Source organism: Miscanthus floridulus, chromosome 3 (genome assembly GCF_019320115.1).
Source record: "Miscanthus floridulus cultivar M001 chromosome 3, ASM1932011v1, whole genome shotgun sequence".
Taxonomy (NCBI): Eukaryota; Viridiplantae; Streptophyta; class Magnoliopsida; order Poales; family Poaceae; genus Miscanthus; species Miscanthus floridulus.
This window is the reverse complement of record NC_089582.1, coordinates 119,018,981-119,031,165: the sequence shown is the minus strand read 5'-3', so window position 1 is coordinate 119,031,165 and position 12,185 is coordinate 119,018,981. Positions and strand designations below refer to the sequence as shown.

At 47.2% G+C, this 12,185-nt stretch overlaps 1 protein-coding gene across 1 annotated transcript; it reads left to right on the top strand.

Annotated features, from left to right (window-relative positions):
* The first annotated feature begins 7,525 nt into the window (after nucleotides 1–7,525).
* LOC136542205 (protein NUCLEAR FUSION DEFECTIVE 4-like) lies at nucleotides 7,526–11,226 on the top strand. The gene is made up of 2 exons (XM_066534534.1): nucleotides 7,526–8,948; nucleotides 10,555–11,226. The coding sequence occupies exons 1-2, from the start codon at nucleotides 7,762–7,764 to the stop codon at nucleotides 11,030–11,032; spliced, it is 1,665 nt and encodes a 554-aa protein (XP_066390631.1). The 5' UTR covers nucleotides 7,526–7,761; the 3' UTR covers nucleotides 11,033–11,226.
* The last annotated feature ends 959 nt before the right edge of the window (nucleotides 11,227–12,185 follow it).

Below are 12,185 nucleotides of genomic sequence, written 5' to 3'. Positions count from 1 at the left end.
GCAACATGAATCCAAAAGAGCTTAATTTCCATATCTTTATAGAGTTGTCATTGATTACCAAAAAGGGGGAGATTGAAATGTCCTTGTGTGGTTTTGGTAATTGAGTGACAACCTAGGTAGATTAATTGTGTTTATGTGAGATACACAGGTGATTAGTCCACAGGTACATGTGTGTGAGCAACATATGCCATGAAGGTGAAAATGGTTTGGAGATGTTGCAAAACTCACACATGCGGTGAAGTTTGAGCAAGATTTGGCGCCGATGGACGAAGGCAACGGTGAAAAGCAAGTGAAGTCAAGATCGATGAACCAACAAGATCATGTGATGATATGAAGTGGATCATATCATTGTTGATCGTGTTGGTGTATGTGTTGCATCGACATTGGAGAAGATGGAATGGAATGCGCAAGGCAAAGGTATAACCTAGGGCATTTCATTTCACTAGTCATAGGTGTATAAAGAAGTTAATGACCAGGTTTAGGATAGATGGCCGTACTATCAAGATGGGCAAACTTATTTGCATATCGGTCATCTAGTGCCACTCGAGTGATCTAACTTTGCATCGTCGCTAGGATTGAGTGGCGTGGCAAGTTGAGTGGCTAATCCTTTGGAAAATGATTATAAAAATGCCAACACACATACACATGGTGGTGTACACTTGGTGGTGTTGGCACATTTATAAAGGAGATGAAGTTAGAGTTGATGTGGATCAACTCGGCGATGGAACAGGGGCGAGAAAGGTTAAAAACTCCACCGGCGGAATGTTCGCCCGTAGAGTATGGACAGTCCAACGGTGCCACCGACGCCCTATACAGAAAAGACAGGGTTTCGTAGAACTGATCGAACGCTAGGCGTGGTAGAACCAGCGCATCCGGACAGTGGCAGCAGTGAGCGCGCGGTCTCGGTCTTGTGACCGGTCGCTGGCGCAAAGAGTGACCGGACGCTCAGGGCCTACGTCCGGTTAGTGCTGACGTATTGTGATGTAGGTGGCACTGGAGTTAGGCGCGTAGGCATAGAACTGACCGGACGCTAGTCTACGTCCGGTCATGGTGGACCGAACGCGTCCGGTCGCAAAACAAAGGCTCGAGGAGCTCTCTGGAAACGATCAGACTTAGGCGCAGCAGCGTCCGGTCATTCACTGTGCAGCATCCAGTCGCAACTTAACCATTGAGATCAGGCGGCTCCGGTTGAACATAGAGCGACACATGGACGGCATAGAGCGACCGAACGCTAGCATGGTGCATCCAGTCGATCTAACCGGAGCATCCAGTCCTTCTAAAATTTGCCCAGTGAATGGTTAACGGCTAGTTTAGCCCATGGGGCTATAAATAGAAGGTTGTCTCAGCCATGGCTTGTGCTGAGCACCTTGGGGGACTTTGTGTCCATGCTTGAGAGTGCTTGAGAGCCCTCCATCTCACATATGCTTGATAGTGATCATCCGATTGTGTGTGAGAGCGATTCTAGTGCGATTGCATCGTGATGTTGCATCGAGTGGCACTAGGTGATCGAGTTGTAAGCCGGTGGTGCTTGTTACTCTTGGAGGTTGCCACCTCTTAGACGGCTTGGTGGTGGCCTCCGTCGAAGCCCGCAAGAAGCTTGTGTGGTGCTCCGGAGAAGAGCTTTGTGAGAGGCATTGTGCTCGCCCCGCGGGAGCCACGAAGAGCAACTCTAGTTGAGCGTGTCATTGAGCTACCATCACTTTTAGGGTAGGTTCTTGTAGTGCCCGACGTGCGGGCTTGGTGGGTGATGCCAATTAGCCACCGAACCACAAAGTGAGCGGTCGACACAACGGGGACGTAGCGTGTTGGCAAGCACGTGAACCTCGGGAGAAAATCACCATGTCAACTTTATTCTTCCCGCTGGTTTGCATCCTCATTATACAAGCTTGTAATTACTTTCATATACATTGTGCTTGTGTAGTTGCTCTTGTAATTAGTTTGCTTGTATAGCTCACTAGTTACCTTCTTGCTTATGTAGCATAGAAGTAGCTCCCTTGCGTGACTAATTTGGTTTGTGTAACCTTGATAGTCACTTTGCTTAGTTTGTGTAGCTAAGCATTTGCGCTCTCTAATTTGGCATTGGTTGCCTTGTTATTGAGCATTGCTAGTGAGCTTAATTGGCTTTGTGCTTTTGCTTACTAGCATGTGTAGGAGCTCCTCATTGGTTAAAGTACTAGTGGCATAGGTTTGTGTGACCTTGCTTCTAGAATTGATTAGGTGAGCTCTAGCTAGCCCGACACCTTTGTTGCTTAAATAGGATCTTTGCAAGGTGCTAGAGAACAAAGATAGAGGGGTGTAGTCTTAGCTAGATCGATAGTATTAATTCTGCACTTGTTTCGATTAACCGACGCGATTAATTTTAAAAAGAACTATTCACCCCCGTCTAGTCCGCCATCTCAACCTTACACCAGGTCAGCCTCCATGTCGGTAGCCGACGTGGGCGTACCTTTGGGACCAGGTTAGGGTTCCGCACATGAGGTTACAACGGGTGTATATTGAGTTTACGAACGAGCTAGACATGCTCACGACGTCTAGTGTAAGTAAATTTTATTTTTCATGCTGGTTTAAAATGGTTTAGTATAGCATCTAACATCATGTTTGAACATGTTATAGGTGTCGTGGGAGCCATACTATGGAGAGGGGGCACTTTCTTTTTAGTTGAGCAACATGTGAGGTGCCCTCTAATCTGTTTCTATGCTGTCGAGTTCCACTTACCAGATAGAGTTGCACGTCAATTTGGAGTGAGACAGCTTTGGCCAACGGCTCCGTTCTCGACTGGCATTGACTTACACAAGTAAGTGTTTTGCTATTTCAATTGTCTCGTGATGGTCCATTTCCATTAATATGGTGACATATACATGGATTGAAGTAATGATGACATACGTGCTGGTTGGATTGTTAGAAGAACAGAAAGATTTTTGATTGGGAGAAGCACCACTAGTACTATATTGAACAATGGGAGCTGTTGCACGACAACATGGACGATAACAACAAGCCGCACATGAACCGTGAGTTCAGGCGCTACCAAGCTTGGTACCAACGTGTGACATGTTGTAGGCTGAGGCTATAGTGGATAGAAGATGACTACGCCAACATTGAGTTCTCCAACGATGAAGACACGACGTACGACCAATCTACTCGTGCAGGAAGGCAGGTGGAGGCAGGACCAATATTAGACAGAGTGGTAAGTCAATTGCCTTATTTTTCTATGTTAAGTTGCATACCAATACATTATATATTAGAGGTATCTATTTTAGTTAGTGGTACCTTCGAGTCATAGCATCCTTATAATTAATTTAATTATGCAACATAATCATGCCTTCAGAAGAGGACGAGGAGTACGATGACAGCAACGTTTTATCACTTCACTTACATAGTACACCTATAGCATTTAGGCTTTTCAGTGATTTATCATGTCAACGACGAATAGACTTTTCAGAAAACGAATCTAGGCTTTTCAGTGTCCATTGAAATAGGCTCTTTAGTGAAACTAAGTAAGCTTCTTGTGACCAGTTATAACACATTGAAACGACAACTAAACCTGTCTCTGCCTATATATACACAATGTTGGATGCATTGCTACTTACTTCCCAACTAGTATTTTCTTTTGTTGTAGTATCAATGTCTGGAGGGTCGTCCAGAGGAAGAGGAAAGGGAAAGGGAACTATCATTGTGTGGAAAGGTTCTCTTGGTCCCGATTTCTTTGAGGAAGCTCTTTATGAGAGGTTCCCAGTTGAGAGAAAAAGTGATTTCACTAAAGAGGCACCACTAAGAGGATACGATGAACAGAAAGAAGAGTGGCCAAAATGCATGCATGGTGAGGACTGCCTAGTGCAGATGTTCACCGAGAGAATAGATGGAGGTCATCGTTTCTTCAAATGTCCGTGAGCATGGGTAATTGCTATTACTATTTATTTCTTCAGTATGTTCCTCTTCTATACAACTTACATGACATACTTATTGCAGTCTTCCTTTGCCAAAGAAAACTATGTGTTCACTAGGTGGGTCGATCCTCGGCCTATTTATCTATATGCAGAGTACATATACTACCTGCAAGACTGTATCTTCGATCTAGAAACGAAAGTTAGCAGCGGTTATAAGGACGACGAACAGGACGACAACAACAATGATGTCGGTTCACAGAAGGCACTCTGCAATGATCCATATTGCATCTGCCCTAATTACAAGAACAAGGGGCATCCACCGTCACCCCCGTCACCACCACCACCAATAATGGGAGGCTACTATGGAGAAGGTGCAACACAATTTGCTATGTGACTACACTACCAGGACAACCCTATCTTATTCATATGATACATCTATGTGTTTGTTGTTTGGTTTAATTACTTAAGACATGTTAGGTTTAGTCGAAGGAACTATGTACCCTTGCTTGGTATATGTTCTCACATGCCATTTCTTGTGCTTGTTGTTCGCTTCAATTACCTAAGGCATGTTAGGTTTAGTTCAGGACCTCTGTACCCTAGTTTGGTATATGTTCCCACATGCCATTTTATGTGTTTTGTATGTTGAATTATATAGTGCCCTACTTTGTTAGGTTTTATTTGCAGCACGTGATCACATTTCACTACGTCCGCAATATTAAACTGAATATTATGACCATAAATAATGAAAACAACTACGTAATGAAAAGTTTAATACTATAACACATTAAACAACACAATAATACTAGAAGTACGTGCCGACAAACTAAATAACGTAGTACATGACCTAATCATGTCCATACTTAAAGTGCATTATATGACAACACAATGAAAAGTCTAATGGTAGACAACATTGTTCATGAATAAACCAAAGAATTAGCAAGTAATGGAGACTACTGAGTGCAATGAGGCTACTTTTCTTTCCTCAGGGCATCGGGATTCTCCTCCATCTCTGCTTTCGCTCGGCGTGCACGCTCAAGCTTCTTCTCCCTCTCCTCCCTGTATGCAGGAACACGCCTCCTTTCCTCCTCTTTCTTGTGCTCCTTTTTTGTAGCCTTCTCTCCGCGTCTCTTCTCCATTATCTCCTTGTCCTCTGTCTCCCACCGCAAAAAATTTGCATACATTCCTTGTCTTCAGACTTGATCTCAGTGTCAATCCACTGCTTCAAATCACAGAGCGGTAGAGGGGTCTGCAAAAATGCAATTGTTACAAAACAAAAAAATCATGCAAGATGTCATATGACACAAACATCAATTCCTCACCATCTTGTTAATGCGGCGCTGACGAAGTGTAGGCTCAAACGTAAAATTGAAACACATCCAATACCTCTGTCTATTCATATCCTCTTTTTCGGACTTGGTTAGCTTGCAAGAATCGCCACAAAAGCACATGGGCACGGGAACACCACTAGGCAGAGGCAATGGGTCGAAGGCATTTTCGGTCATCCGGCCGTAACTACAATTTAGCCATTTTCGTTCTAAGAACCGAAATCAATTAACATTAAACCCTACATCTAGGGTTTCCCATTTGATCGGACAACAATAAACCCATAACATAACAACGTGCAATGAGGTTACCTTGGTTTGCTAACTTTTTCACGCCCTGGCTCCTACGGTTGTATAATATAAATATTAAAATTGCATAAAACCCTAAGTAATGACGATTTTTAAGTTGAAAAATCCGACTAATATATACCGAATCGATGTGAAAAAAAACTAGGAGGGAGCGAGGATACCTTGCTCTCAAAGATCTACGGATCAAATCAAAGTTTCCAAGGTTCAATATGCCGATTCGTGAGGTAGAGCGAAGTGGGGAGAGAAAAAACCCGAGAGGGAGGAGAAAGAAGAGGAAGAAGGCTCGGGTAGGAAGGTTAGGGGCCGGGTTAAAACACTACCTCGGCGCCATAGATCTTGGTGTCGTTCTTGGTGCCAATAACCACGGCGCCAAGCTCGGCGTCAAGATCTACGGCGCCAAGCTCGACGTCAGGATCTATGGCGCCAAACTGGCTGCCAAGTCACTGTCACGTCCGCGTCAAACCTAAGACCTAGGCGCCAAAATCTATGACGCCGAGACGTGTAAGCTCGGCGCCAACAACGATGACGCCGTGCTAAGGGTCCAGATTTTAAAATTATATATCCAAAAGCATATTTGTGATTTTTTTTTAAAAAAAAAAGGCTAAAAAACAAAAAGAATCGGTCGAAACAGCCATCGACAGACAGGCCGCAGTAGGCAGATGGCGATGTGCGTGTTGCTTTTGCTTGTGCGTCGACTGGTTGCGTTGCGCCGCGGTTTGTTCCCAGGATTCATGCGTTCATGATGAGCACGCGGAGATGTTTGGGAGGGAGATTGGCTATGCTTGTACGAGAACTAACTAGCCTGCACGCTTCGCTTCCGGTGATCGTTAGAAGTTACAACGTAAGTACAACAAGAGGAGGTAGTCCGACTGCCCAAGGATCAGTTTCTGGGAGTCGAAGCAAAAGAGCCGGTGCCGAGCCGGAGCGGGGAATTTTAATTTTAATTCCCAACAAGAGACGTCGAGACGCTTGCACGGCGTCGTTTGCCATGTCCAAGTCCGTCGTAACCTCACCCTTCATGCTCCTGCTGTGTACTGTAACTGTCCTATGGCATTGGCTCTTGCAGCATTTCCTCAACCGTCAGCTCGTTCGCTTGCTCATATCCGATCGTGGATTATAAGTTAAAATAGTATTTTTCTCTCACACCAAACCAACCAACAATAAATAATCTACGATCCTTTACGACGAAACGAACAGGCTTCGTATCGCTATCAGCGAGTTCTAAAATAGGAGTAGTATTTCTCGATCACGAAAAAAAAATTGCACGTCTTTGTATTAAGATAGAGAAATAGTTCAATACAACATGTCTCTGGACGCCCCTAGGGGGTTAGTAAAGATTTACATGAAAGCTCAGACTCTCTCCGATGTACTATAAGCTAGACTGTTATATTAGACAAAGATCGGCCTAAATTTGCGATGGCCTATGCCCTAGCTGCCGGAAATAGGAGTAGTATCAGCGAGTTCTCAATTCTGGCAATCACTGTTCCAAAAATAGGAGTGGTAAAACAGAGTATACTAGCTGTAACATAGGCCTCGTATGCTTCGCTGAATAAATAAGCCGAAATACTGTTCCAGCTGATTTTATTGTGAGAGAAAAATATTATTGTGGCTAAAAATAAGCTTTAAAAGACGGATTAAAAGAGGAGTGAACATGCCATTTACCGATGAGGACGCATTTACCGATGCTAACCCTGCCTGGGGTCAGGGGATAAAAAAAAGGTTAAGTCTAACGTTCCGACGAGGACAAAAATATCATCAAAACCATGTATAGCAGCCAGCACATACTTAATGGAAAGTTGGAAACAGATCGTCCCCTTCCATCAAAAATCAATTAATCACAGAACCTTCTTCTCACGACGAAGGAGCAAAAAGGGAAAATGATCGCAAACATCGCCATCATACCTTCTCATAATTAAATTAATCCAAGAAGAAGCCGTACCATCCCCCACAAATCCAAGCTCTCAGCCGCTTATAAAACCACCGTCCCCTGCTTGCCTCTTGCTTAATACATCCCTCCTAAACCCCAACAGCGACGAGCCGTTCGTAACCCGACGCCCGCCCCCGGCACGCACCGGAAAGCGACGCGCCTCCACCGCCCCTGCTTGCCGCCTCCCTTCCATACCACCTCCTCCTCCTCCTCCTCCTCCTCGGGACGCGACCAAGCACCAAGCACCCAAGCGCGTGCGTCTGGCGGCGCAAGCGCCAGTGCGACTGGGCGGGCATTTGGAAAGGCGGAAGCGAAAGCGATGGTGGCGGCGGCGCTGGACGCAATGGCGGGGACGCGGTGGGGGCGGTGGCTGGGGCTGGTGTCGGCGGTGTGGGTGCAGTGCATCTCCGGCAACAACTACACCTTCTCCAACTACTCGCACGCGCTCAAGACGCTCATGGGCCTGACGCAGCTGCAGCTCAACGGCCTCTCCGTCGCCAAGGACGTGGGCAAGGCGTTCGGCCTCCTCGCGGGGCTCGCCTCCGACCGCGTCCCGACCTGGCTCCTCCTCGCCATCGGCTCCCTCGAGGGCCTCCTGGGCTACGGCGCGCAGTGGATGGTCGTGTCCGGGACCGTCGCGCCGCTCCCCTACTGGCAGATGTGCGTCTTCCTCTGCCTCGGCGGGAACAGCACCACGTGGATGAACACCGCCGTGCTCGTCACCTGCATCCGCAACTTCCGCCGGAGCAGGGGCCCCGTCTCCGGCCTTCTCAAGGGGTACGTCGGCCTCAGCACTGCCATCTTCACCGACACCTGCTCCGCGCTCTTCGCCGACGACCCGGCCTCATTCCTCGTCATGCTCGCCGTCATGCCGGCCGCGGTCTGCGCGCTCGCCATGGTGTTCCTCCGCGAGGGCCCGGCCGCGGGCGGCGCCGCCGCGGGGGACGAGGAGGATGACGGGCGCTGCTTCGCCGCGATCAACTCGCTCGCCGTGGCGATCGCGCTGTACCTCCTCGCCGCGGACCTCACGGGGCTCGGCGGCGGCGGCGGGGTCGTCTCGGCCGTCTTCGTCGCCGTGCTCCTGGTGCTCCTCGCGTCCCCCGCCACCGTGCCGGCGCTCCTGGCGTGGAAATCGTGGGTGAGGACCCGCAAGGCCGCGAACGCCGACCTCGAGGAGGCGGACTCCTTGGCGGCGGCGGCCGCGCCGCTCCTTCTCGCGGCGAAGGCGGCGGGGAGGACTGAGGAGGAGGAGGCGCGGGCCCCCGGCGAGCGGCCGCGGCTCGGGGAGGAGCACACGATCGCGCAGGCCCTGACGTCGCTGGACTTCTGGCTGATGTTCGCGTCGTTCCTCATGGGCGTCGGCACGGGGCTAGCCGTGATGAACAACCTGGGGCAGATGGGCGTGGCCATGGGCTACGTCGACGTCTCCCTCTTCGTCTCCATGACCAGCATCTGGGGATTCTTCGGTCGCATCGCCTCCGGCACCATCTCGGAGCACTTCATCAAGTAAGTAATTACCCTTCCTTCTCGTCCTCTCCCCAATTGGCATGGAATCATATAACTCCAAATCCTGCCTGCGTGACCAAATCAGGTAGGGTCACGATCCTACTAGAATCATACAAGTGGAAATGGAAGTAGAAAATCCCCACGTCTCTGTTCATCGTAGTCGTAGACCCGTAGCTTCGTAGTACGGACGCGCTCGGTTCAGAAAATTCAACATCGCCTTTTTTATTATTGAACAGGAGGGGCGTACCCCTACTTGTATTTTAATTTTTTGAGGTCAACCACCGGGATCAAAACGATCCCCACCCGATATCATTTTCACATATCCTGGCAAACCGGTGGGTGGAGAGTGCAAAACACCTAATACAAGGGGTCGACTCATGAAGATCAAAGAAGCACATGAAAGAGGGAGAGAAGGATTACAACAACACTTAACAGAAACGACAACAATCATACAATAACAAGGATAATCCTAGATGCAAGCCGAAAGACGCCAACCGATCGTCGATTTATGCCACCACCGAACAGTATACTCGCCGGCGTGGCCATTATGCCGTGCACCACTCCTCATAGCTCCGCTGCTGCCCTCCATTTGAGGACCAACCGGTGGAATGGGGACTACGAGTGGTGACGGACACGCAAGCCCAAGATCACTGAACACGGCGCCCGCCCTTGAAACTGACGGTGATACCTACAGCACTTCCTGGCCCATGTACCACCATTCAACGCCGTCCATGGGAGGAAACCATGGAGGGGAATAGCGACCTGGGATTAGATTTTCTGGCACCATCAAGGAGAACGCCGACGGAGCAGAGACGCCAAAGGAGGACACTCATCGAAAAATCGACAATGACCGATAGCCAGGGCCAGTCTCACCCAAAAGGGGAGCAAGGAGCAGAGAGGCACACACCAAGAAAGAGAGGGATAGGAGGGGGTTGAGAGGACAGGGAGAGCTCAAAGTGATGTTGGGGGCATAGATAGGCCGCAGTTAACGACGTCTTCAACCAGGGAAAGTGACATCCACAGACGCCACCGTTGTAGGCCGAAGCATGGGCTTTCACCTAGAGACGCAACTTGTTTGTCTGCGCAATCTTTTTATTTACATATTAAGAAATTGGTCCATCCACAAACCAATGTGACCCTTTTAGGAATATTGTATGCGTCGGGTGCATCGGTAGAAACAGATAGGCAAACGGGTGGCTGTGGGTGGTTGCATAGTGCGTCATGTGGAGCTTGTGGCCTTTGTGCCAGTTCCAGCCTTCTTTATGCCTGAAAGAGTGATAGCTCGGTCGACTTGTTAGATTCAGCATTAGGTGATGTTTCAGAGGCATAGTGCGCCATAGCTTTTGACTGCCATTGTTCTTCTGCAAAAAAACCAAAGTTTGGTATCCCTTTCGGAGCAACTTTTACAACTTACTAGTATACAACGGAGTACGTACATCGTAAGGAACCGTTTGTTTTAGTTCCGATCCTCGTTCTTCTAGTCAGAAGAAAATGTTTGTCATCTTACTGCATTTCTCTGAATGCATTTTTTTCTTCTTTTTTGACATATATTACCTTTTTTGACATATAATCTGACCACCTGAATGGACATTTCAAAATTTCCTAGGACACGAGCAATTCCCCGCCCGCTGTGGAACGCGGCCTCGCAGGTCCTGATGGCCATCGGATACATCGTGATGGCGTTGGCGATGCCAGGCTCCCTCTTCATCGGCTCGGTGGTCGTCGGCATCTGCTACGGCGTGCGGCTGGCGGTCACGGTGCCTACGGCGTCAGAGCTATTCGGCCTCAAGTACTACGGTCTCATCTACAACATCCTCATCCTCAACCTGCCGCTCGGCTCCTTCCTCTTCTCGGGCCTGCTGGCGGGCCTCCTCTACGACGCGGAAGCCACCGCGGTGCCCAGCGGCGGCAACACCTGCGTCGGCGCACACTGCTACCGCCTCGTGTTCCTGATCATGGCGCTCGCCTGCGTCGTCGGGTTCGGCCTCGACGTCCTGCTCTGCGTCCGGACGAAGCGGGTGTACGCCAAGATCCACGAGAGCAAGCGGTTGAGTAGGTCAGCCGTGGTGCAGAGGGTGGGTTAGCTACGATACTCGCGCAGCTCTGTGGAAGCTCAAGAAAACAGCTCGCATCATCAGCGTTGGAACTCTGAAGCACCTCCGCAATTTTGTGTGTGAATATCCTTTCAAAAGAATTTTCTGTGTGAATAAGGGGCCATTCATGTCTTTATTCTTTGGAAAAAGATGGATGCAAAATCAATTTGATTGGTTAGTGGTTACCACTGAGTATTGATTGAGAGGGCTGCAGGCTTATTGGTACCCTTTGAGTTCAGTGTAGTGTTTATTCTGAAGTGTTTATAACGTATCCGGAAGATTGTACGGTGTAATGGCCTATACGTGTACCAGCTCTTAACGATAGTCTCTTACGTCACCATAGTCTGATTCCCTCTTCAAGCTTTAAACCCAATAGTTTTAGCTGTTAAACTCTTGAAACCGTTCAAATTACCTTCCTTCCTTGGTTTCAGTGGTTTTAAAGGTCGCCTTATCTTTTTTAGTTTAAAAGAATTGGCAACTACTTTATAAGATTTTTAAACCACATAAAATGTCTATATAAGTGTTCACAAAATAAAGTCTATATAAGGTTTTAAAAATTTTAAGGATAGATTGGGATATGCCAAACCCAAATAAAGTACTTCGTATTTATATATCATGAAAAATATCTCTAGATTCTTCAAAAAATATATTTATCTCTAGAAAACAGAAATAATATTAAAAAATCTTAGAAACTTTCCAAGACACACTAATTGATGTATAAACATGTTTTAAGAACTCATAAAAATAAAAAAAAAACATAATAAACAACTAACACAAATGCATAGGATGAATACATTCAACGTTAATGTATGTTGAATTCATGCTAGTTGCATCTCAAGAAAAAATTTGATGAGTTTATACATTGACTAAAATGTTTGTGGAATTTTTATATTTTTTGTGGATATTTTACCATTTTTCTATAGCTAAATCTATTTTTAAGCATCTAGAGATGTTCTTGTGAGGTTTAAAATTTTTATTTTGATGTGACTTATCCCAATCTATCCTAGTTTTTTTAAGAAAATTTTGAAAGCATATAGGCATAAAAACCTTATCAAATATTTGCTGATCTTTTAATAACTAAAAAAGATAAAACCGTCTTCAAAACCACCCAAACCAGGGCAAAGAGGTAATTTAAATGGTTTTG

Coding starts and splice junctions, on each gene's coding strand:
- LOC136542205 (XM_066534534.1), top strand. CDS start 7,762: ATGGTGGCGGCGGCGCTGGACGCAATGGCGGGGACGCGGTGGGGGCGG. Junction 8,949..10,554: donor ATCTCGGAGCACTTCATCAA/GTAAGTAATTAC, acceptor AAAATTTCCTAG/GACACGAGCAATTCCCCGCC.